The 25,596-nt window shown below is 43.4% G+C and overlaps 2 protein-coding genes and 2 long non-coding RNA genes across 4 annotated transcripts; all 4 read right to left on the minus strand.

Annotated features, from left to right (window-relative positions):
* LOC110433434 lies at nt 1,957–6,130 on the minus strand. Its single transcript, XR_002450861.1, has 2 exons — nt 5,862–6,130; nt 1,957–2,419 (listed from the first exon to the last, which is right to left on the minus strand). It is a non-coding gene; the product is annotated as an uncharacterized LOC110433434 (long non-coding RNA).
* LOC110433397 lies at nt 9,258–9,797 on the minus strand. Its single transcript, XR_002450814.1, has 2 exons — nt 9,716–9,797; nt 9,258–9,607 (listed from the first exon to the last, which is right to left on the minus strand). It is a non-coding gene; the product is annotated as an uncharacterized LOC110433397 (long non-coding RNA).
* LOC110433366 (heavy metal-associated isoprenylated plant protein 35-like) lies at nt 14,135–16,435 on the minus strand. Its single transcript, XM_021455307.1, has 3 exons — nt 16,060–16,435; nt 15,808–15,883; nt 14,135–15,455 (listed from the first exon to the last, which is right to left on the minus strand). The coding sequence occupies exons 1-3, from the start codon at nt 16,294–16,296 to the stop codon at nt 14,521–14,523; spliced, it is 1,248 nt and encodes a 415-aa protein (XP_021310982.1). The 5' UTR covers nt 16,297–16,435; the 3' UTR covers nt 14,135–14,520.
* On the minus strand, nt 23,614–24,508 carry LOC8059413 (flowering-promoting factor 1-like protein 2). The gene has a single exon (XM_002458997.2). The coding sequence runs from the start codon at nt 24,349–24,351 to the stop codon at nt 24,016–24,018; it is 336 nt and encodes a 111-aa protein (XP_002459042.1). The 5' UTR covers nt 24,352–24,508; the 3' UTR covers nt 23,614–24,015.

Here is a 25,596-nt window from a genome sequence, read left to right on the forward strand (position 1 = left end):
TTTTATGTATCAAATACTTATGGTTTGTAAACTATGAACTTAAGTTTCAATCTATGTTATGTAACCTTTCCGCTTTTACTCTGATTTCTCTTATCTATGAAATGTTGTAATACTGCGATGCTTGATGAGGGAATTCCTGAAAAGAATGTTACGTGGATGATTCGGGTTTCCCGAGGACACCCGACAGACTTCTTGAGTCATTTGGAACTCGTGCACGTCGATCAGAAGTCTTTGGGACAATGATGTGTGCATGTGGGCCACTTAATTCAGGAGGTTCTGCCACAGCGAACCACGCCTACCACCATCCTACTTACGCTTTTATCTTCGCTTCACGTAAATAGGATGGTGGTAGGTCGGTTCGCTCAGCGTGTAGATTAGATCTAAACAGTTTGGACTCTAGGGTGTTACAAATGGTATCAGAGCCGACCTTCATGACCACGCGTGCGGGTCAGAGCGCGGACATGGGGTTCATTGTGCATGTAGGCCCCCTGCGGGATGCACGACATGACACATGTGTTGGCACTGGACGTACGGTCGTGTGTACTAAGAGGGAACGTTCCTAGTCATCATTTGCCCGATTGTGGGTATGTTGAGTCGACGAGGATGTCGGGTCCTTTGAGGGGGGTGTTTGTCACACCCAGCCTAATTTGAAATTTGGCCTGTGATGGCTCATTTGCATATTATAAGATAATTATGGAGGGTTTAGTCTCACCTTGGTTGTTAAGAGTGAGTTTTAGACCAACATATAAGGCTTCTAAAGTCAATCCCATGATATTCGCGTTAATCCTTTTACACGAAGCGAGAACGAAAACGTAAGTAGGAAGGTGGTAGGTGTGGTTCGTTCAACGTGTAGAGTGGATCTAAACCGTTTGGACTAATCTATTCGTGAGGTACGGTGACTTCACACTAAATATTGATGACCTTGATGGAGCGGGGCTAAAATGGTACTCGAGCAACGACACAACAATCACAATTATAGTGGATATATTATTGTGACCGAAGTACAATAGTAACAAAGACCTTCGATGGAACACACGATGCACAAAATTAAATAACAAAGACCTTCTGAGTATGGAGCTACCCGATGCTCAGGGAAAATATACCTACACTCGATGCCAGCAGAACCCGTTGGGCTCAAAGCTCTTGGCGGAGAACTTCTATACACGCATGGAGCTCTCTCTCTCAGATCCGTTGGATCATCGGTGCTTGAATCTGAAACAAAGCACAGGGGCATGTTATAAGTCTTCTACGGATTCTATATATCAATATGACACTTAAGTGATAGGAGTTTAGCATCATGGTCTGTGGTGCCGACCTTGATGCCATATAGATATTGCCGTCCACCTCGGCACCCTAGATCATAGCGCCAAGGTGGGGAACTAAAATTTGCACGTGTGCCATCCCAGGCCGTCAGCCCTTTCTTCCTCCCTATCCTCTCATCATGAGTTTATTTGACCATGAAATAAGATTGATGTGTGCTTGATTACTATTACTGTGTTTTAGGATTACAGTGTACTTCATTCATTTTGTAATATAGTGCATTCTAGCATTTAAAATTTATCCTCAAATAATATAATACATTTTAGAGGACAACAACCAATTCTACATTAAATACTTTTTATTTTATCAACCAATCATAATCATGTTGATGATAGCGTCTGACTAGGAATAAAATCAAGATATATGCGTATTTTATGTTCCCTCTTAATTTGTTTTAAAATTTTTAGAATGCACTCAAGATGGAGGGAGTAGGTCCTTGGTTTATGGATTAATTATTCGTAGTTGTTCATTTTGAGATTATCCTATATAAAATATCAGTTTTTTGTATGAAGTAGATGGACAAGCTTGTAAGCTTGCATCACGGAGCTAGGTGGAGACTGGTAAGTATGGTTATGTTGTGTTGAGTTTAATGGAATGCAAAGGTTTCTATGGTCTTCAGGACTCGACCATCACTTAGGTAGTATGGGCAAGCTTGTAACCTTGCATGAGCATTTAGTTCAGGAAACTGTGAGCTAGCTCTGTACATAGACATCACTTACTGCAAGCTGCTTTCTAGTCTTTCATGATAAACACAAGGGCCGCTTTCTACTTCCACACGATCTCTTAAAACATGCATGCATGCGCATATATATGTGTTTGCTCTTATTACATCGCTCAACTAGCTGCTCATACACGACACTCAGTTGGATCGGATACTTTCAAATTGGGCGTGTACCGAGCGGCATCTCATCCCCAGATGACAACTTGCCTCCTGGGCATTCAAAGGTACACGTGCATCGTCGGATAAAAAGGATCCAGCCTTTGCAATACCCGCCGATACCGAGGTCATGTTGAACGCATGAGTTCGCACAGTCCTTATTGCTCACGCATCGTCCGTGGTAAAAACCATTAGTCCTCGAGCAGATAGCTGCTTCCGCACCTACGTAAAATCATAAACCGCTCGGTGGTTAATTTAGGAACATATGCACCATACATACTCTTGAAAAAAGCTTCATAGTAATATATATATATATAGCTCCGAGGTACCGGAGGTATATATGTCACCAAGTGTCCAGATAGAAGTAGTTTTCCTTTAGTATTTCAACAAACTTCATAAGCAGAAAGGTTTGTTTTAGTTTTTACTTACAATAGGTCACAAGGAGCAAGGCGAGGATGAAGACAACAGGCACCGCTACAATCTTGTTAGATGCCATGGTTATTTGGTGTGAGGAAAAGAGCATATACATGTTCAATATTTATAGTGGTTGCTTGATCTGGCCTGCGAAGGTGACTATTCAAACTCAATTCACAATTTAAGCATTTGTAGCAGCATTCGAATTTTTCCTACAATTTAAGCATTAGTAATAATTAGTATCCTTATTATATGTGTCAACATAATTTGGTATTTAGAAAACGATTAGTGTGTTCTATTTCTATGAACTCTGTAAGGGTAGGTGTTAATTTAATCTATACACGCTACAATCATTTTTATTTTATTAATCTATTCTAAAATCAGAGAAATGTTTGCATTTCTAGATGGAGTAGTTTTTTTCATTGGCTGTTGGCAGTTACATTCAGCCGTATATATCTATTTGTGTATCCATCCATCTACATCCGGATCCCTAACAGCATTGCTTTGGATTCAAGAAATAGTGATGTTACTCGTTTGCTTTCGCTTCACTTTCAAGATATGAGAAGTTGTTTATCTTGTTCCTAGCGATACTAGAGTTTTAGAGATTTATCTTTGAAAACATAAAAATCTTACATGATGAGCTCCTGTACGATAAAGCTTGAATTCCTACCGAAGCCATATATGATAGATTAGAAAAAAAAACTTTCACTCATACATATATGCTACTTGCTTTGCATTGAGTTTGGTCAAGCTTTGTTGATGCCTTATGAGAGGTTCGTCATGCTTTTGAAATCAAGACCACGTACACACCACCATATATGCATTATTCCTACACTAGGAGTAGGTGCAACAACATGTCATTCCATCTATATTAACCTGAAAATATTTTACGCCTACACTGGGAGTGAATATCAAAAATATTTTCTATAGGACAGCCCCCAAACATAGCAGCCATGATCTTGTTCCCGTTTCCAGAATGAGAACGAGAACAAAAACTTGGGGTATTATTTATAACATGGGGACAGGAATATTTACGTTTCCGAAACGTGGAACATGGAAACGGGAATGTGGATCATGTTTCCGTTCCTAGGTTGCTAAGCTGCCAAATATTTCTCTAAATTATTCCTGCTATCTCTCAAAAGTTTTGTTATAAAACGAGACATGTGGCTATTGAAAAAGTTATTTGAAAAAAAAGTACTAAAAAAGAATGGACAAGTGTCCAAGATATTAAACAATGGATACTCTGATACCCATCTAAAAAGAGAGAGAAGAGAAAGAATGATAAATAAAGATAGCTCATATTTTCTTATAAAGTTATTTCTAAGTTCCAATAGAGAAATATGTTTTCAAGGAGCAAAGTAGAATTAGGATTAGCCACTATCTTGATTTGATTGTATGACTAAATATGCCTTTGACCACACATAATCTTCGATCAAGATGGGGTTAGAATGGAAAAACTAACAAGCGCCATCATCAGTGCAAGATGCTAACAATATAAAGCAATAAGATGACAATTCAAGGAGATAAATAAAGTGGATCTAACTCAATCTTAACCAGGCAAGGGATTCGTGTCAAAATCTATACGAGGTTAGACCTAAGTGATGCAGTTGTGCGGATTTTGATAAGAATCAAAGGATAACGTACTATCAGAAATCATAAAAGATCAAACTTAACTGAGATAATCTTACCATTAACTTAAGCGACGATAACTAACTTATACAAAGCTTGCAAGAGGTCAGACTTAACCGATGCAACCGAACAAGAGATGAGTCATGATGGATACTCATAGACAAACCGAAGGTTGGACATGACCGATGCAGCTCTGCTCGCCGAAGAACTCATCAAAATCTCCTCTACTTCTCTTAAGGGGTGGCCGAAACCGAGAAAGTATAGGCAAGGTTTTGGGATTCAAAACGCTAAAAAATTCGGTGGTCGCTGAATTTGACGAAATTCAGAAATTTCGGACCAGTTTTCAGTTAAGTTGACCAGTCAATTTTTTTGTGTTTACCCAAATTTTGACCGAAATTTGACTGAATTGTAACAAATTTTGTCCAATTTTTTTTTATAAAAAAGAGAACAGAAAAGAAATCTGTTAAAAACGATGAAGCAATGTACCAGGCTTTGATCAAGGCTTTAAAACAATTAATACTTCAATAGTTTTCAAACACATAGGCTACAGCCAACACAAATTTAATTTCACAATAGCCCAAAAAGGCATAACATAAACTGAGCCAATATTTAGACAATACAGTCTTTAGGAGTTTGTTCATAGCTCCATAAATAGCAGGGGATATCAGTAGGCTAGTATGGACCTTGGGCTGGACCGAAAATTTAAATTGGGCTGAAATAATTTGGCTGGTTCAATTCTTTCTCGGGCTTGTCCGAATTGGACGAAAACCACAGAATTTCGGGCCTTTCGGGTCGAATCCCAAATCCTTGATTATAGATAATTTAGGTAATTGAAAATTCAGGTAATAGAAATTGCTATCTAATTTACCTCTAAAAACACTACCGCAAATTCGGGTACACAATAATTCAAGTTAAGGTTCAGGTATTCCCAATCTATCCGAAATTCAGATAACTCAGCAATCTGTACAGGCGTGGTGGTGCGCTGGTGCTGACGCCGGCCACCGGGTAGTGGTGCCCTGGTGTGGGAGCTTAGCCGCACAGGGGCTCGGGCACAGGCGCACATCACAGCCAAGGTCGAGGTCAGGCACAACACAGCCGGGTCCGAGGTCGCCGGTATGGAAGCTCGGCCATGCGGGACAGTGAACGGTCGTGCATCCAGACTGGATGTCGCGGAGGGTTGCTGGCGGCCGAGCGTCGAGCCTGCGGTCATGCGGCTGGGGTTCTACTGCTCCGCTCGGGGATAGTCAACAAGTGGAGTTGAGGGATTGTGGACTCCTGGACGGGATTACGATGGCCTCACGGAGTCACGGGGCTGCTTTGTGCTGGACTGCCCGTAGACACATATAGAGTGAAGCGGAATCATGAGCGGTTGAGAGAATGGGTTGGTGAGACTTGCTTGCTTCCCTAGGGAGATCAGGGGTGGCGTGGTTGTCGTTAGTCTTACAGCGACAGTGAAGGAAGGGAGGACACGAGGCGCACCGACGAGCCAGCGCAGCAAGGAGTGAGAGGGCGCAGAGAGTAGGGATATCTTAGGACAGAGGAAGCGCAGGGCTGGGCGGCCACGCGAACTGGCAGTGGAGGCGTCCATCGGCTTAAGGACGGGAAAGAAGTGGGGACTCACCGGCCGGAATTGGGGAAGAAGCGGGCGACCTCTAGCCAGGGAGCTCGGCCGCCCGGCGAGATCCGCCCAGCCACCACGCGGGCGAGCGCACCCTTGATGCCGCCGAGGGAGGAGGAGAAGGAGTCACTCGGGTAAGCTCAGAACGAGGCAGAGGCGTGCGGCCAGTCGGAGCTCGACGACCACCGGTAGCGAGTGCTGGGGAACTGCTCTGGTTAGATGGTGCATTGAAGACGATGCAGATGCGAACGAGTTGACAACAGGACCGGTCACGGGCGCTTTTAGATGGATGCAGGTGACTCGATTGATTTTTTCCCTTTTTTACTAGTTCCTTTTTTTCTTGGTCCCACACATAAACAAGGACAACAGGACGAGTCACAACGCTTCTAGGAGGCTTTACTAAAAAAACGTTTTTTTTTTTTCTTTTTTTTGTTCTCGTACCCACATGAATCGGTGATGTGTTGTGTCCATAGTAGCCTAGGGCCTATATTGACACATATTATGGGAAAAAATTTTAATTCTAAATGTATTTTTATTTGTGGGATGGAGAGAGTACCAGAGCACAGGAACAATCATGAGACTTCAGGTGCTTCAGGACTTCATGACCAGATCCGGGGGTCATTTGCGACGGAAGAACGGTCATGAGACTTCAGGTGCAACATGGTCATGAGGCCATGTGTGGAAGTTGTGTATCTTGCGTCGCAACGAATTGGAAAATTCCTATGACCTCATGACCATGTTGCACCGTGTGGTATTATTGTCAAAATGTTAATGGTATGTGTCATTCCGAAGAAAAGTAAATCATATTATTTTATCTCAATCAATTTTTTGTCCACTTGCAATGCACAGGTATTTTTGCTAGTTGGAACAAAAAGTACCGAACCTTGTCCATGAAGATATGTTTCACATCACATACCATCAGTTTTGTTTATATCACTTAATTACTTTCATGCGATAGATTGATTTAAAATACGCTGTGTACATATATATGTTTTGCTTTTATTCCATCGATAAATTGCATAAGCACTCAGACATATACTTCCAATTTAGACTTGAAAGGGTGCCTCATCCCAAAATGACTACTGGTGCTCGTCGGAATGCGGCTTGACCCTTGGCGGATTTCGTCTCCCCCTTCCCCCTCTTGGCGGATTTCCTCCTCCCCCTTCGTCTCCCCCTCCCTCCTCTGGTGGATTTTCTCCTCCCCCTCCCCCTCCCCCTCCACCTCCCCCAGGGCATTCAAAGGTACAAAAGCATTTTTTGAAAATACGGACATTGCCCTTGCAGTATCCGCTAGTGCCAAGCCCATGTTGAGTACACGAGTTCGCACAGTTCTTATTGCTCCGGCATAAGCCTTGGTAAGAAGTATTATGCCTTGAGCAGATTGTTGCCTCCGCACCTGCGTACAATCATAAATCACCAAGTAGTTCGAAGCATAATAACAACATGTACTCTTGAATGTAGCTTCAAAGTAATCGCTCCATGATATATTGTAGAGGTATATGTGTAATTAAATGTCGAATTAGAAGTAGATCTACTTTGAACCATGGCAAGGTTGATTTAGTTACTTACAATAGGCAACAAGGAGCAAGGCGAGGATGAAGACACCAGGCACTGCTACAATCTTGTTGGATGCCATGGTTACTTGGTGTGATGAAAAGAGCATATACATGTTCAATATTTATAGTGATTGCTTGATCTGGCCTGTGTAGGTGGCTATTCAAACTCAATTCACAATTTAAGCATTTCTAGCAGCATTCGAAATTTTCCTACAAATGTAATCATTTCTATCATGATCTACCCCCTATATCCCTCATTAATAATAATTAGTTTCCTTATATGTGTCAACATAATTTGGTATTTAGAAAACGATTAGTGTATTCCATTTATATGATCTCTGTAAGGGTAGGTATTAATTGAATCTATGTGCGCTACAATCATTTTCATTTTCTTAATCTATTCTAAAATCAGAGAAATGTTTGCATTTCTAGATGGAGTAGTTTTTTTCAGTGGCTGCTGGTGTAGTTACATTCAGGCGTATATATCTATTTGTGTATCCAATCCATCTACACCCCTAGCAGCATTGCTTTGGGTTCAAGAAATAGTGATGTTACTCATTAGTTTTCACTTCACTTTCATGGGGACTGTGAGGCGCACAACCATCGGTATCAGTATTAACTAACCATTATTTGGAATCCTTCAGGCAACACCAAACTAGAGGTGTGCCCTAGTAATGCTGTACTTACACCCTCTCAAGTTGGGTGAACTCTGATTTTCTAACACTAGAGCAGACGCTAAATGCATATATAGAGGCCTGTCGCAGCTCTTATCTGCTAAGAGTATCTCTCTTTCATCCTTTGCTTGGTTTCAGTCTCTAGCCCCCACAGATAAGGCTCGGGAACTTAGTTTTTTCTAGTTGGCTTCTCCTTAGTCCACCTCTGAGGTACTTTTAGTATTCTGGATGGCTATCTCTATATATCTATATCGATAACTATGTCTTTCTAAATCTCTCTATCTATATCTAATCTATTCGCCCCTCCTTCTTAGAATATATAGTTATGTTAGTTGTTTAAAATTTTGTCAAATGCAACTATTTTTGAGTATCTAAAGAATTGAAATTACGAACAGGCTAAATTCATGCACTTTATTTGTGTGCACAATTAGTGGAAATAGATGCTAGTATCCACATAATAAAGTATCATTTTCACTATCTCTTTATCTATCTGTCTATTTGTCTGTCTATGTATCTATGTATCTTTGTATCTATATGTCTGTCTATATATCTATGTATCTATCTACCTATCTATCTGTCTGTCTATCTATCAATCTATCTATATCTCACTTTTAAACAGGCCTAACCTTTCTTTAGAGAAATAACTAATATCTAGAAATTAAAGTGGCCAAAAGACATTCACTGCATGTACATTTTACTTACTTAGGAAATGGTGATCTTGTTGCACTCATCAGTTTAAGGTTTAGGGCCTGTTTGGATAGCTCCCTCGGTTTACCACACAGTAGCTATGGTGAGCTAAAAGCACGGCGAGCATTTTGCTCGCCATAGATTACTGAAAGCTGAAGCAAAACTTGTAGCATGCAAGACTTACGACGTGATTAGGAAGCCATCCAGACAGAGAGCTAAGTTTAATTTTTGCGGTCAGTCGTGAAAGCAATCCAAACAGAACCTTAGGCTTTCTAGGCTAGGTCTGTCATGAGAAACACACAGGCCATATTAGAACAAAAAGTACTGGGGTCTTGTCTTGTCCATGAAGAAGTTCGTGGATCATGCAAATACTATTAGTTTTGTTCATAATATATACTTAATTACTTTCACACGATTGCTTAAAACATGCATGTGTACATATAAATGCGTTTCTCTTATTTCATCAATCAACATTTTTTAGATAATGGAAACAAAAGGTTCCAGTTTCATTGATGAAACAAAAGGTTCCAGTTCCAATTCGGGCATAACATTCAATTGGACAGTTCCAATTCGGGCATGCTAGATGGCGGCTCATCTCCAGATGACAACAACTTCTGCCCGCTGGATAGCGGCTTGACTCCTGGCAGATTGCTTCGTCCTTGCCTTGGACATTCAAAGTTACATGTGCATACTCTGGTAGGTGGTCTTCTGCCCTTGCAGAACCCGCTGGTGCCGATGCCAAAATGAATGCACGAGTCTCCACAGTCCTTATCACTTTGGCATAAGCTAAGGTAAAATGGATTAGGCCTGGTGCATATCTTTGCCTCCGCACCTACGTACAATCATAAATCGATGGATAGTTAGAACCATATACACCACATATTTTCCTTCATGGAGCTCGAACTTGATAAGTGAGAGAAGGTTTGTTTTAGTTACTTACAATAGACCACGAGGAGCAAGGCCTGGATGAAGATAGTAGGAACCACTACGTCCTTACTGAATGCCATATGGTTATTTGGTGTGAGAAAAATATCATAGACATTTTCAATATTTATAATGGTTTCTTGGACCTCTGGGGTACATTCAGTGTTCTAGATAGCTATCTCAACCTCTATCTCTATCTAGATCTAGATCTATCTATCTATAGGTAATCTACTCTCTCCGTCTCAATTAAAATATAAACTAGATAGAGTGACATCTAGACTGTCCAGACTAGGACAACAATTTTCATGTCAGCCTTGCTTTCGGTTAAAAAGGCAGTGGTGTTAATGTTGCCCATTTGGCATTTGCTCACTTCACTTTCATGGGGATTGTGAAGTGCGCACAACCATCGGTATGAGTTAACTGACCGCAATTTGGAATCCATAAATGGTTTCGGGTTGTTCGTCAAGGGAAGCCGTGTCAATCCCAAATGCCTCAGTTTTGCACCATAGTATGTTGTCGAGAACATTCAGAGATCAACCGGGTCCCAATTTTATCCTGTACTTCCAACCTCTCAAGTTGGGTGTGAATTTAGACTTTGGAGTCCTGACGTATAATTGCATATAGTGCCCTGTCGCATTTTCCATTAGCTGCTAGCCATTTCGTCATTCACTTAATTTGGTTTCAGTCTAGACCCATAGATAAGGCTCATGAACCTACTTTTACCTGCAATTGTTTCAGCCGCCAACTTCCACAGCAGCTGCATCATGATTCATGTATGTGCATTCTTCGTTGTACTTAGCTTGGAGCAAGCTTATCTGTCGCTCTTGCCTTCAGTTCTTGATGCAGTCGCTCTTCAGGTCTAAAGAGAGTCTATGCATCGTCAGTACTTCGTCTTTACCATGTCAGTCTACAAACGCTAGTTCCTCTTGCTCTCTCTAACATTACTCGATGAAGCAAATAGTAGGAGCAGTAGCAAGTCTCAAATGAAAGGCCAAGGAACAGTGAAAAAAGTTACTAGCTCTGTCCCTTCGGTTCTTTTGAGCACGTCCCTTAGAAACTTTACGTTCGAGTTAACGAGTTATTTTTCTATTCACATCACTTAATTACTAATAATATTTTTTTGGGTTGCAAATAATTTTATTGCGACATGTCAGCAGTAAAATTGATCGGTCTCTTTTATTCCATCGTGACTAGAGTAGTAAAACTTAGGTGTATAAATAATTACATCCAGACCAGACCCCGAGTAGTAAAATTTACCGCTAGAAGTCTATAATGGAATTATTTACATAGCAAAATGATACTATTAGTAATAAAAATAGTCTGGCCACATACCAGATATGTCGGTGACTGTCACATCTCATTTTTCTATGCACCTGTCTGGATGAAACTATTTATATGGCCAAATGTTACTATTTATAATAAAAATTCCCTTGTCAAAATACTGGATACCTCGTTAATAAAAATGATTCTATCTAGATATGTGAGCAATAAGTTTTTATGTGATAATCAATGTGGCGTCCCGTGCCCAAATGAGGTAAATTTTATTACTAATAGTATTTATTTGGTCTGTAAATAATTTTATTGTGCCATGGTGATTATGATAGGAAAATTTACCTCTAACAATCCAAAAATGAATTGTTTACATAGTAAAATGATACTATTAGTAATAAAATAGTCTCGATGTAGATCGGATGTCGTGTTGTTTATCATAGGCAAATTTGTTGAACACTGGTGTGCACAGAATTATTAGCAATAAAAATTATACTATCAGTAATGAAAAATAACCTCATCCGATCATAGGATGCCCGTAGCTTGTCACATACAAATTTGTTGCACACCGATCCAGATAGAATTATTTATAGGAATAGATAATATTATTAATAATAAAAAATAATCTCCTCTAGATACCAGATGCCCGTATATTATCATTAGCAAATTTACTACACTTCAATTTAGACAGAATTATTTTTAGACACAAATGATACTATGAGTAATAAAAATTACCTCGACCGAAAACTGGACACCCCAGTGATTAATACAAGCAAATTTACCGTACAAAGGTTAGGATGGAATTGTTTATATAACAAACTGAAACTACTACTAATAAAAAATAACCTTATCCGGATACCAGATGCCAAAGTGATAATCAACCCAAATTTACTGTACAAAGATGTCGACAAAATTATTTATAGACTAAAATAATATTATTAGTAATAAAATTTATCTCATCTGGATACCGAATAGTATGGTGATTATGATAGGTAAATTTACCGTTACTAGTCTAGAATAGAATTATTTACATAGCAAAATGATACTATTAGTAATAAAATAGTTTGGACAGAGACCAAACATGCCGGCGACAATCACATCCCATTTTTCTTATATGTTATGTTTCAGCAATCATGAAAAATATTTTATTAACTCATGTATTGATATTGATTCTATAATCATAAGAAGTCTATTTTCATAATAAAGAAATATTGTTAGTTTATTGCATATACACAATTCCTTGATAAATAATTTCAAACTTCTTGATTATTGGGAGGTTAGTGTAGACCAAAAATAACTATACCTATATGGTCTTTAATATTCCTATTAAGGTTAGCACTGCTACCTATCTTAGATTTCACATCAAGCTCTTCCGCTTATGTTAAGTGAGATGGTAAAAGTTTTCAATATTAATTATATGCCATTGTAGTACTTAAGAGTACGGTCGATGGCCTAAATTCTTACTTTCAATATTTTTTCAACAAAAAGAAAGTTAATAAAAGATACATTAAGCACCAAAATTTAAGTTTAAACTTGAAGATAAAAAACATATAGCAACTAATAAGGTGAAAATTTGAAAAAAAAAATCGAGGTTCACATAGTCACAAGATATTGGTCGGAACAAGGCCCACCAAAACCTATTCGTTGGTCTGAAAAGCCATGACTGAAAATATTGTTCGCTGATTTATCGTGAGAGAAAAACACTGTTGGCTGGCAGAAAAAGTACGGCTTATAAGACAAGCGAACGGTGGGCCATGGCGGTGCTCCGCAAAGGGAAAAAATTAGATCTAGTTGAAAAAAAAACATATAGATAAATTTATCATATGTACTCCCTCTGTTCCATTAAAAGTGATGTTTTGGACTCTATGTCATCTTGTTTGACCGCTCGTCTTATTCAAAATTTTTATATAAATATTATCTATTTTATTATGACTTATTTTATCATAGATACTTTAACAATGGTTTATTTATTTTATAATTTGCAAAAACAATTGAATAAAATGAGTGGTCGTACCTAAAAGTTAAAAACGTTACTTTTGACGTCCGAGTAACTATAAAACATTTATTATGCCAAATAAAGATAAAACATTAAAATTAATATAAGAAATTTTTATATTAATTTTATTGGACAGCATGTTTACATGTTTACAACCTGGTCCCTCTAGATGATGACACCCAGGCCTTGGACAACATGTTTATGTCTTACAAAGCTTAAAAATAGCAGTCCCTGCTGCCTAAATGGCCGACTAGGACAGCAATTTTCATGGCAGTGGCAGCCTTGCTTTGGGTTAAAGAAACAGTGATGCCGACGTAGCCTGTTTTCTTTCACCTCACTTTCATGGGGATTGTGAAGCGCACAACCATCGATTTCAGTTAACTAACCGCAGTTTGGAATCCATAATTGGTGTCCGTGGGGCAAATCCAAAGCAGAGGCGTGTCAATCCCAAACGCCTGCCTCTACTGTTCTCTGGGCCCTGAATTTCTGACTCTGCATTTGTTGTATAAGCTTCAGAAGCTGCTGCATCATGATTCATGCATGTGCATTCTTGTTGTACGAGCAAGTATTATAATACAGCCAGCTGCTGGCTGTAAGACTTTTTTACAGCCTTCTTGCAGCCCACTCGTATAATAGTTAGTTCATCAGTATTAATACATAGCCTACTTGTCTGTCTCACAGACTTTTTTGGTTTTTGTGTCTGAGCCGGCTGTAAGCTTACAGCCCGCTTTTACTCTCTCTCCTCCACCTCAGCATTTAGCTGGCTTACAGCCTACTATAATACTTGCTCTACTTGGAGCAAGCTTATCTCCTGCTCTTCAGTTCTTGATGCAGCCGCTCTTCAGGACATCAGGTGTGGTCAGAACTAGTCCATGCATCTTCAGTGCTTCGTCTTTATCGTGTGGAACAAATAGGAGGAGCAGTAGCAGGTTTCAAAAAAAAAAGGGGGAGGAACAATGAAAAAATAAGTTAATAGCTCTGTTCATCGGCTCTTTTGAGAACGTCCGAGCAACTTTACATTGGAGTTAGCTGAGTTATCCTTTCCCAAGAGCAAGTTTAGAGTCTTGGACACACCCATGCTACTCCTGAAATATTCCTACTCAGTTTAGTTAACCTCCTGAGATCTTGAATGATTGAACACAGCACCGTTTCAGGTGCAAGATTCACAAGGAAACAGAACAGCTCGTGTCTTCGCTCATATTCTCTGTAAGTACATACAAAGTTCTCAGATGAAGAAGTTGAAGAGATTGGAAGTCTCCAGTTTAACCGTGTCATACATTACAAAATTGCTCTGATGAGCATCACCAGAGCTGTTCCCTCAGATCCTCACATTCTCCTCTATCATATGCATCAAAGCATTCAAGCTCAGCTCAGCTCAGCTCTCCAATTATTCAGCGCCATCAAGCCTGAGCAGTGCTTTCAATACATCTCCTTACTCATACGGATTCTAATATCTACTAACATATATATATAGACTCGCTTGATTAATAAGGAACTGTAAGTAAACTAGCTACTAACGATTAACCCATTTTCATGTTGCAACTCCTCGGATCCCTTCACATGACGGTGCAAGAATTGGCGTTCTCGTCGTTGAACATCTCGCCGTAGGCGTCCCGCGGCGGCGAGAAGGCGCTCCTCTGCGGCGGCGCGCTGTAGTAGTAATCCTCCGACGAAGAAGACGGCTGGTACTGGTACTGGTAGCTGTACGGCGCCGGCTGCGGACGGCTGTAGTAGTACGGCTCGGGCTCGTACGCCGGCGACCGGTTGTAGTTGCTGTTGTAGTAGGACGGCGTGTAGTGCTCGTCGATGTAACCCTGCGACGGCCCCGGCCTCGCCATCGGCATCGGCATCGGCATCGGCGCCGGCGCCGGCGCTGGTGACGGGGCGGGAGCGTAGTAGGACGCGCTCACGCTCGGCCGCACCTGGTTGTAGCTCATCACTGCCGGCGGCGGCATGCGGTGCACGTGGCCCCCGCCGACGCCTCGGTCGTACTCTAGAGTCACTCTGGCGTCCACCGGCTGCCTATCCTGCATCTCCGGCTGCTGCATCGGTTTCGCTTTCCCCTTCGCCTCGCTGGGTCCCTGCTGCGCCGGCGCCGGTGCCGGTGCCGCTGCCGCCGCGGTGTCATCGCCGGTCTCATCGGCGCTGGCATTTTCTTTGCTGTCCTGAGCCGGATTCGGGGCCTCGCCGGTGCTCTGCTTGGGCTCCCGAGGGTTGCTCGGTTCTGCCGCGGCGGCCTCGGCCGTGTCGGCGCCGCCCTTCTCGGCAGGTTCGTTGGGTTTGCTCGGCTCGTCAGGCTGGTTGTTCTTGGGCTCCTGCGTTTGGCTCTCAGCTGCTGGTGGTGGTGGTGGTGGCGGCGGCTGCTCCGGCAACAGCTCCGCCTGCTTGCCGGACTTGCGCAGCTTGGAGACCAGCATGTAGGGGTCGAGCTTCGTCGAGATCGTCGCCACGACCTTGTTGCTCCGGGCATCGATTTCGCATCGGTACACGCCTTCAACAAGATCAAAAGAACACAAATTCAGTACGGTCAGCATGGGCACATAAGGTCCATCTTCACCGATCAAAATAAAATTGTGCTAGACTTTCATTGATTGTTTTTTAGTTTGGTATATAGTACAAAGAAAAAGAGGCAATTGCTTGCAAACAAAGGCACCTAACATGCATGTACTAGACTACCTACTAATGCTCAGTGTTCAGTGTTGCAATCGAAGACGCAAAATTTTGCAGCATCAGGACTTTGTGTAAGCAAGGCCTTTGACAATGCGAAGCTACGTGCTGGTAAATTGAAAGACCTGTTCGATACCGTTATGCAATTCGAGGGGCGAAATTAAACAAGAGCCTACCATTGATGTTCTGGAGCACTTTCTTCACCTTCTTCTTGCATCCTTGGCAGTGAATGGACACCCTCAGCACCACAACCTGAAACAGGACACACAGTCACAAACGGATTCAGAACAAGAATCGAAATCAGTGACTGAAACAGGAACAGGAATCAGACTGAAGAACAGAAATTGCTCTGGAAACATCTACTGGAACTGGAATCCGATCAGGCTCAGGGAGACAGATTAAAGAGAGAAGGGAGAGAATATTGGTACCTGGCACTCTATAGGCTCTGAGGCCATGAGAGCGAGGTGAGGAAGGTGCTTTGCAGGAGGCAGGAGAGGAGGGGAAAGTGTGCCCGTTGAGTCGTGAACTGTGGGGGAAGTGCGGAGGGCGATCTTTATACCCCGCCGCACTAGTTTAGTTAGCAACAAGTGAAAGGAATCGAAGCAACCGCCATACAGACAAGGAATAGTACGTGCTGAATTGAATATCTTTGGAGAGCTGATCATCAGCTAGGCTTTACATATGGGCGCAGCGCAGAGCGCACCACGCCCTTGGAGGGAGGCTTTGGAAGGAGGTAAAGATGGATGTGAGGGAGGCTGTGACAGTGAAAGCAAGCGTATGGAGGTGGCGATCCATGGATGGTTCAGTGCTAGTCCTAGTCGTCGTCTTCCTTCCTTCTTTTCAGAGCTCATCATGAGCTGTACTACAATAATACTGTGCATGCAGCAGCTGAGATTTTCATTTTAGGTGATGATGGCAACTAAAGCGGCTTTTTGCAGGGAGAGACTGAGGGAGGGAGGGAGAATTACACTTGAACATCGATCCCTTTTGCTAATTGTTGCTGTCTTGCTGAGCTGAGCTACCTTTAGTACTAGTAGAGAGATTTTCCTGCTGTGCTGTTCTTCCTTCTCTTTTGTTTTTCATAAGACTAAGCAGAGGAGGTCATTGGGTAACATTTTAGATATGTGCAGCCTGTGGAGTTGTGGACAGACCAACAGTCAGATTCATCTGATTCTCGTGTGATTTGGATGCTTATGTGTAGAACAAGATTAGTAGATATGTGTGCCCATTTAGATATATATACTCACAAAGATTTCCCCGGAGGAACAAATGAAAAGGGTAATGTTCAGAGTTTCAGACAAAGACAAGTTCACATGCAATATTTTCGTGGTATGCAGCGGTCTAATTAGTTTGCCATCATATAAACCGCTAACCATATTCTATGTTATCCCTCAGCCTGTTGACGCATGCTATTGCCTTCAAAGATTACAATCAAAAAAGAAAGTAAAAATGTTCAAAACAAAAGAGAAAGTAAAACAAAAATATGCGTCCCTGTCCCTTATACGCTTTTAACACCTTTTTCTCATATTGCTGTTCGTAGTCAAAGTTTCAATTGTGAATGAAACAAGGAAAAGCGAAGTCAACAACAACTCACTGAAGGAGACGGCACTACATTACAACAATGACGACGTCAAAATTTGGTTTATGCTGATGTTGAAAAGCATTGTTCGCTGTTTTTTTCGTGAGAACCGAAACGAAAATGTTTCAGAAAACAGTCGATAGCCTAGCCCCTGCCATGGCTAGCTGCTTGTTGGTGTCTTGGGTGAGTGAGATTCCTTGCCCTCCCATGGAGTGTTACGGCGTCGCAGGCAACCGGCCAATGCATGCATGCAACCGCGGGTTAGTGGTGGCCAGCCGCCAACAACTCCATCGTCACGCCAGTCGCCGCCGCCGCCGCCGCCGCCGCCAAACACGAGAAGAAAGATTGGCGGATGCAAATGCAATATTTGTTATTGGTTCGTTGAGTTTATTTGCACGGCCGGGCGTGCAGAGGAAGAGTTTGTGTTGCCTCGTCACAAAGCGCTCGTGTTGTGTTGTGTCACGCTAGCTTTTTTTCAGTTTTGCATGGTCGGAGAAGAAAGCATCGATTCCACGTTCCAGGAGAAGAAGCCTTTTTTGACAACGCCTGTTAGTTGTCCATGGCTAGCTCCAAGGCTGGGGCTGTGGCTCTTAGTTATATTTTATATGTAGATACGTCTAGCTTTGTTTGAGCCATGAGCCATCATTAAGCGCAAATTGCAGGTGGTTTGGCCGGCCACATTATATTTGCAAAAGCTGAATTCTGGAGTGATCTGGAATTGGTATTCCAGTGTTTTTTGCAGGAACGTGGAAGGAGACCTAGAATACGTACGGCTGTCCGTGAGTGGTTATGGTCTTATGGATGCTTATTATATATTTGGTCGAGGGGGAAAAAAACTGTTAGGCGATCACGCACTAGTTAGTTCTGGGTTATATTCTGTATATGTATATGTGGCTAGTGTTGTGGTCTTTTGGAGATGAAATCAGTACGTAATAACGATTTTTGTACTGAGTGAGGCAGTAGACTTTTGTCTTCCGGCGGCATGATATCATCGTCACGCTCCGACCGGGCAGAACAAGACGATATATGTCAACGAGAGACGAGATAAGTATATCTAGTTAAAACACGCCGCATTATTGCAACGTCAGGAGATGGTGATTGGTGATGCCCAGACCCGTGCAACGAACGATCCTTTCCTGTTCATGAAAAGCATATAGCTAGACTAGAGGCTCTCTATCTGAGATGGAAAGGAAAAGGAGGCTGTCTTGACCCTCACTCACACTGTCCAACGCCGTCGAAAGGCTCTCTCTCTCTCTCTATCTGAGATGGAAAGGAAAAGGAGGTTCTTGACCCTCACTCACACTGTCCAACGCCGTCGAAATTGTAGAAGCAGTTGCCAGTTGGCTAGTTGGATCAGTCACTTTAACTATTTCTGCTGCTCCATGGAAGAAACACGCTCAAACAGCAAAGTGCGTGCCATGCCATGTGAGGGCAAAGCAGTTTCCCCAAACAAAATCAGCGATCCTCCACCCAGCAGCATGAACATGAACATGCATGCATGCTGATACAAGCATATCTCTTCTCTCTGCTGAATGGTACACGGTCCCTGTTACTGTCACGACTCACGAACAGGGTGACGATACTTCCAAGAAAGACGCCGGCCGGATGCCCAGATCGATCAATCATCCCGCCATTCCGTGACCGTCGCTGTCGCCGTCGCCGAGTCGATCTCTCTTCGCTCTCGCGGTGTCGCCTTCCTCCATCACCAGCACGAGAGCAAAAGCTCCCGAGCATTAGCTGTTAAAGACGGACGGACGGAGACTGGGAGAGGTACAGTACAGCGACGGCTGCACGCGGCTGCGAAAGCCAAACCAAAGGCCCCCTGATGGAGCAGTGTGTGTGGGGACGCGCGATGGTGGAATGCAAAAGCGACCGTGCCGGGGGCGGGGAGTCGATCGAGCAAGAGCAAGTCAGCAAGATCGATCGATGGAGCGAAGCCGGCGGGGACGAGTCGACGGATGGGAATGGGACGGCCGGCCCTGGCGCCCTCAGTCGGTTCGTCGTCAGCGACGGATCGGACAGCCGCGCGTTGGCCTTTCTTGCTGGTTACCGCGGTTCTGCGTCGTCGTCGTCGTCTTTAGCTTTTGTCTCCATCGGACGGCGGTGGAGGATCGGAATCGGAATCGGAGGTAGCTAGTGAGGAATATGCATGCGGCGGCCGTTTGGATCGCCATGACGTGGTGCCGCCGCGCCACGCGTTGTGCCGGAACGAACACGGACGGATCGAAAGGCGGGTGGGCGGGCAACGGCTGGAGATGGATCGAAAGGCGGCAGCTAGCGAGCAGTGGAGCCTGCTGCGAGGTGTGATAAGGACAGACGACCGACAGGGATGGATGGAAAGGAGGAAGCCGGCCGGCAGCGGGCAGTGGGGATCTCGGTCATCGGAGCACAATGCAAAAAGATTCAGACGCACGCACACGTAGCAACAACCACGACATGCAGATCGACGAGAAGCGCCCGCAGCGAGCGCCGGTTTTGGCAGCAGCAGCAGCAAAGAAGAAGAAGAAGAAGACACGGACGTTACGCTAGCTGCCGGCTGCCGCTCTCAAGAAAATAAAAGGCAGGACTGGTTACCCCAAAACCGCGTTCCTTTCTTCTTCCACTATACTTGTTTAGTTCTTAAAAAAATTTATAAAATTTTTCAGATTTCCCGTCACATCGGATCTTTAGATGCATGTATGGAGTATTAAATATAGATAAAAATAAAAACTAATTGCACAGTTTGATCGGAATTGATGAGACGATTCTTTTGAGCCTAGTTAGTCCATAATTAGATAATATTTATCAAATATAAACGAAACTGTTGCAGTGTCGATTTTCTAAAATTTTTTTTTAGAACTAAACAAGATTCAGAATCAGAAAGCGCGAAAAATAAAGGGGAACGCCGAGCTGATAGCCCTTCGGCGCGAGTTGTTCGGCCCATGCACAGACCAGTCCGGTCCGTTGATTGGCCCAGCAGGCCTACAATCGTTTAGGCCCAAGTGTATCTGACGGAGCGTGGGGGCGCCAGGTAAACTATGTTGTACAGTTTCTCTCAAAAAAAAGAAAAAAGAAAGATAAGTCACTTAATTTGTTATTAGTGCCACATTGTCTGCAAAATCGTGTGCGCCGTAGCTAATAAACAAAGATAGTGATGATACGATCACCGCGTGGCATGCGCGGAGAGCACGAACAAAATTCAGACAAGGAAAAACAAAATACCGCCTAAAATAGGCTGGTGTACGATATTGCATAATTGCGATTCAGCCCAGAATCCATATGAAATACAGCCTATATTAGGCCGGCGTACGATATGTGCGCCCAGCTTTTTTGTTTCTCTTTTACCGGGATTTCAAACCATAGTAGTCTTTTCGTTTTACTAGGATTTTTCAAGCAAAATGATTTTTCATTTAACTATATACATTATTATAAAAATGCTAATATATGCTCCGAAGATTGGAGGGACACAGCATAGTGATTTTCTATTTAATAACTCGTATATACACTAGAATAGGCTCAAACATGTATCTGCTCATAGTGATTTTTCAATTAACTCATATACTAAAATAGGCTAGTCTATATACTTCCTCTGTCTCTATTTAATTATCGTCGTCGATGTGCGTACCAGGACTCGATTTGTAAAAAATATGTGCAATATTTATATCTTTAAATAAATTTATTAAAAACTAAATTTAAATATCTTTCTAATGATATTAATTATGTACCGTAAATATTAATATTTTTAATATATATTTAATTAAAGTTGTTTATCGAGAAGTGTAAATGACAGATATTTATCTGGGGCGGAGGGAAAACTCTAAGAGTGGAGAGATACAAGAGCAAAGAAAGACTAATTGACCAAATTTTGGGAAGAAAATTTGACTCTTCAATATTAGAGCAACTTCAAGATATTAGCCAAAAATAGACTTCATTATCCATGATTTAGCCATCTTCTAAAATAAAATCTCTTAAAAGAAACATGGATTCTCCAATAGCCTTAGTAAAATTCCTATTTTCATACTTAAAACTTGCAATGTCATCTACTATTCATTTTGGTTCCACCAATCAAATCAAACTAGATGTTCACTAGAGCCTTATGTAATCAGGCGAGAGAGCTGATAGCGAGCGCCCCTGGCTTGCTTTTTCTGCTAGCAGAAAAGTTAGGATAGTCTATTTGGTATTTTGAACACTCAGATAACATATCTGTTGGAGACTATTTGGTATTTTGGAAACCCAGATAGCATATCTTGCTTTATATCATAGATTGTCTAAAATGGGCTCGAAATCAAAAAATAGTATCTCTCTTGGAGTTGCTCTTGGAAATAGATATATATAGTCGGCTCTTAGAAATAGATATATATAGTCTATATCGATGGGCCAAACTATGATAAAGTTCATATCATTTTGATGACAAAAGTAATGATGTAACCGTATCATACTTGATTTTATTTTAGATCCTATTTGATACAACTGTGGGGAGAAGCTGAGTAAGTGGAGGAAAAACATAGCTCAAGTAAGCGTGTCTAACCCAATTGGTATGTTTTTAGTATAAACGGGAGCTATGAAGAGAAGTGTGGACAGAAAACGATGCAAAATTTGACTTCTAGTTCAGCTTATCATATTATTATGGACACAAACTGCTTAAAGGATGTACAAAATAGGCACTAGTGTTACTTGATTCTATCTATAACCATGCTAGGATACAAAGTATTGATGTTAAAGTGTGGATGGCATGGCTCGCATGTGTATCACTCCACAAACACTAGCATTACAAAAACAACTTTTTAAACAAACAAATAGATAATACATAACGAGAGTGTCTACTAGCGAGAGTAGTTGTCATCTCTTGTGACCAACTTCTCACGAATTCAAGAAAAAGTCAACCATGTATGTTGGCAAGTTTCTCACACATGTGCGCCAAGAAATCGATGGACGAATTATATGTAAGCTGTAAAAGGTTGATATAAGACATCAGATTTGAGTCAAAATCATCGGAATCAACACATTCTTTTTTTTCACGGATACACAAAAAAAAATTGCATATCATTGTATTAAGGAGAATCAATACGCTTCTAATTAACGAGCGTTGAAAGAGGTCAACCTAACATAGCCAAAGCTAAACCCTTCTAGCAAAGCCCTTCATCAACATCAATAATGATGCAGAACTTTCCATGTGGAAAAGACCAACTTGGCAAGTTTAGGGTACGGTGAGAGGATGTGCTGAGATGAGAAGGCGAGGAAGAAGTGGCATGATATCCGACTTGCTTTGATGATTTTTTATGGGCGCGCAAAGCCTGCTACTTCCAACGATTGGACTTCGGCGCGCATTATTAGTTGTTTAGCCCATGCATGAATCTGAATCCAGACCAGTTCGGTCCGTTGATTGGCCCAGAAGGCCTATAATTGGTTTGGCCCAAGTACGAAAACTGTACGCTCTGCAGCTAATAAACAATGACCATGATAATAAGATCGCCGCGTGGGAAGTTTGACGTAAGACGACTCTAGAAATTGATTTTTCTGTGGACGGAGTATGCAAAATCTTACCTCTATAAGCATTTTTGAAGCTAGACCAGCAAATCCTCGAGATTAATAAAGTCAGCGCAAACGTCTCGCTGATATCGTGCCATATATTAGAGTTATTGTTGTTGGTACTGTCTTCTGTAAATTTGATTCACCTTAAAGTAGTTTGATTAAGGACAACTTAAAGCAGAGTTTTCTGTGCTTATATAATGGTTTTCTCTCAGGCTCTGACTACTGCTGCTGTATGTAGTACAGCTACACCATACCTAAGTTTGGTAAAAAGCCCTCTTTCTAATAAAATCGATCTCTAAACTACCGGACGGTCGAGTAGATCGAGGTAGCAGCCGGGGGTAGGAGTAGGACGCGCAGAAATTATTGTGTGCAAGAACGATGCCAGCTAGAGCGGTTGTGTTGTGGGCGGGCCATGAGCGAGCGAGTGCAACCAGAGGTGGGAGACGTACGATCGAACGTACCCAGCGACAGCAAGCAGTCAGCAACATATATTCTCTCTCTCGATCACGTCCCCACGGGCACGGGCCTATAGCTGTATCCTGTCCCTGGCTCCGTCCCTGATCTCCCCCTGTGCACATCCATCATCACTGAGTGAGTGGTCGCTATTGATCAGTAAACAGTACAGAGACGGAGTATCTCAGCTACAGTGACCAGTTCGGTGGACGCCGGCCAGAGAGGCGGCTCTGCCACTGATCGATCGACGCCATGGCTGGTCGCGCGCAGCCAGAAGAGGTTTGATTGGTTGCTAGCAAGAGTACTGTACTTGCTCTGAACTTGATTATTTCAAGTGTTAGCTGGCTTCTAATTAACAATTAGTTTCGGATCATCTAATTAATTTTTAAAATCTGTTGCATGCTGTCATTCCAATCATCGATCCTAAAACTCCCTAATAAAAACTAAACGAGATGATTATCATAGCTCATGCATGAGACTGATGAGAATACAAGCAGATCAACCCGGCAACATGTGTAATGTAAAGAAAACATGCATTCTTACGGCCAACAAGCTAGCAAACTCTGGCAAGCAGATCGAGCAATGGCTACGAACTAACTCCCTATGCACAGCACGCGACGCCACGTACATTACACAAACCGATCGATGGGGAGGGGGATAGAGATGAGCAAGTAGATAGACGCAACAAATTAATTAGGGTACAAACAAAGGCTAGCCAGCTAGCTATATAGGTAGCAGACGATCGAGATGAACTGCAGTGATGCAGCAGCCAGGCAGGAATTAACAACGAAGACGATAGATGGAGGAGAGGTAGGTAGCAGCAGGCAGTACGATCGAGTATCTAGGCGTCGATGACGCGGAAGGCGTCGCGGTTCTTGATGACGATGTCGTACATGTGGACGGAGCCGAAGTGGGCGAAGTCCTTGGGCAGCGAGATGAGGTCCACGGAGGTGCGCTTGTGGTACTGCAGCAGGCCGCCGCCGCCGTTGTCGGCGTAGTAGCGCTCCCAGCCGAGCGCCGCCAGCTTGCGCTCCAGCGACGCGTAGGACGTGACCACCTCCCCGGAGGGCGTGTGCAGCAGCGCCTTGCGCTTGCCCGACGCCGCCGCCGCGTTCCCCGACGTCGGGTTCTCCACCAGCCTCACCACGCCGTTCCGGAACACCCACACGCCCGACATACTTGCTGGGTGCGTGGCCTCTCCCCTCCTCTGCTTTTCCTCCCTCTTCGATCGATCCCTGCGGATGATGGAGGAGTCTTGTATAGTAGCTAGCTAGCTAGGTTGTCCGGTGCGGATGTGCGGGAGAGGGTGGTGGGCGAGGCGGCTATAAATAGGCGTCCGGCGAGCCGGCGGGCCGGGGCGCGCGCTGGCCGGCGCAGCCGTGTGTGACGACACCGGCCGACCGATGGAATGCGCGCGCGCGCGCGTCGGCATCTCTCTGTTGCTGTGGACGGAGAGGGATTATTGCTGGGGAGGGGAGGGGACGGGCCGGGACGAGATGTGTTGTGATTGTGAGCGCCACCCGTACTTGCACACGCTACATGCAGAGTCGTCGTCCAGCCGTACGTGCCGGGGCCCTGCGAACGATCGAGATAATGGACGGCCTGCGAGGCTTGGGAGCTACTAGCTCTCGGTGTTGCCATCATCCGAATGCAATACGAGAGCACAGAATAATAATCCATGTCGATCCACTACTTACATAAAACTTTATAGAGATGGTTGTTTTCGATTTTTGGAGGCGAACATGCAAAAACGCCTCCAATATAAGGTCACATTAAATGAGGATTAATGGAGCCGGTTGTTTGTCCATCTCCGTTAATCGATAAAAATAAAAATAAAAAGACCACATGGGCCTGGATCTGGGCCACACGGGCCTAGGGCATCATGCCGCAGCCGCCGATCCAATCGCCACGACGCCGCTACCATCGATTCGGGCCGTACGAGTCGCTACCAGTGGAGAGGAAGGAGACGGAGGCCGCCACACCTGGAGGAGCAGGGGGGCTCGCGCTGCCATCGTTGATCCGTCACTAAGGAGGTAGCCTAATCCACCGCTGGGGTGGAGAGGGCCTGATCCACCGCCACCGAGGAATAGAAGGCCGGATCCACCGCCGCCATGGAGAAGTGGGCTAGATCTGTCGCCACCGAGGAGAAGGCAGGAATCCCGCCACCACTTAGGAGGAGAAGAGTGGATCTGTCGCTGCCGTGGATGTAGGGGTCGGATCCAACCGCCACCTAGCAGGGGCGCCATCGCCATGTGATGTCAGGGGAAGGAAGGGGAGTGCTGCTGGGGAAGGAGAGGGAAGGAGAGCGCTGCCAGGGGAGGAGAGGGAAGCACGTGGGGGAGAAGAGAGTGGAGGTGGGTTGGCGAGGGAGAGAGATGAAGCTGGGGAGCGAGTGGGGAGAAGAGAGGGGAGCGCTGCTGGC

Source organism: Sorghum bicolor, chromosome 3 (assembly GCF_000003195.3).
Source record: "Sorghum bicolor cultivar BTx623 chromosome 3, Sorghum_bicolor_NCBIv3, whole genome shotgun sequence".
Classification (NCBI taxonomy): Eukaryota; Viridiplantae; Streptophyta; class Magnoliopsida; order Poales; family Poaceae; genus Sorghum; species Sorghum bicolor.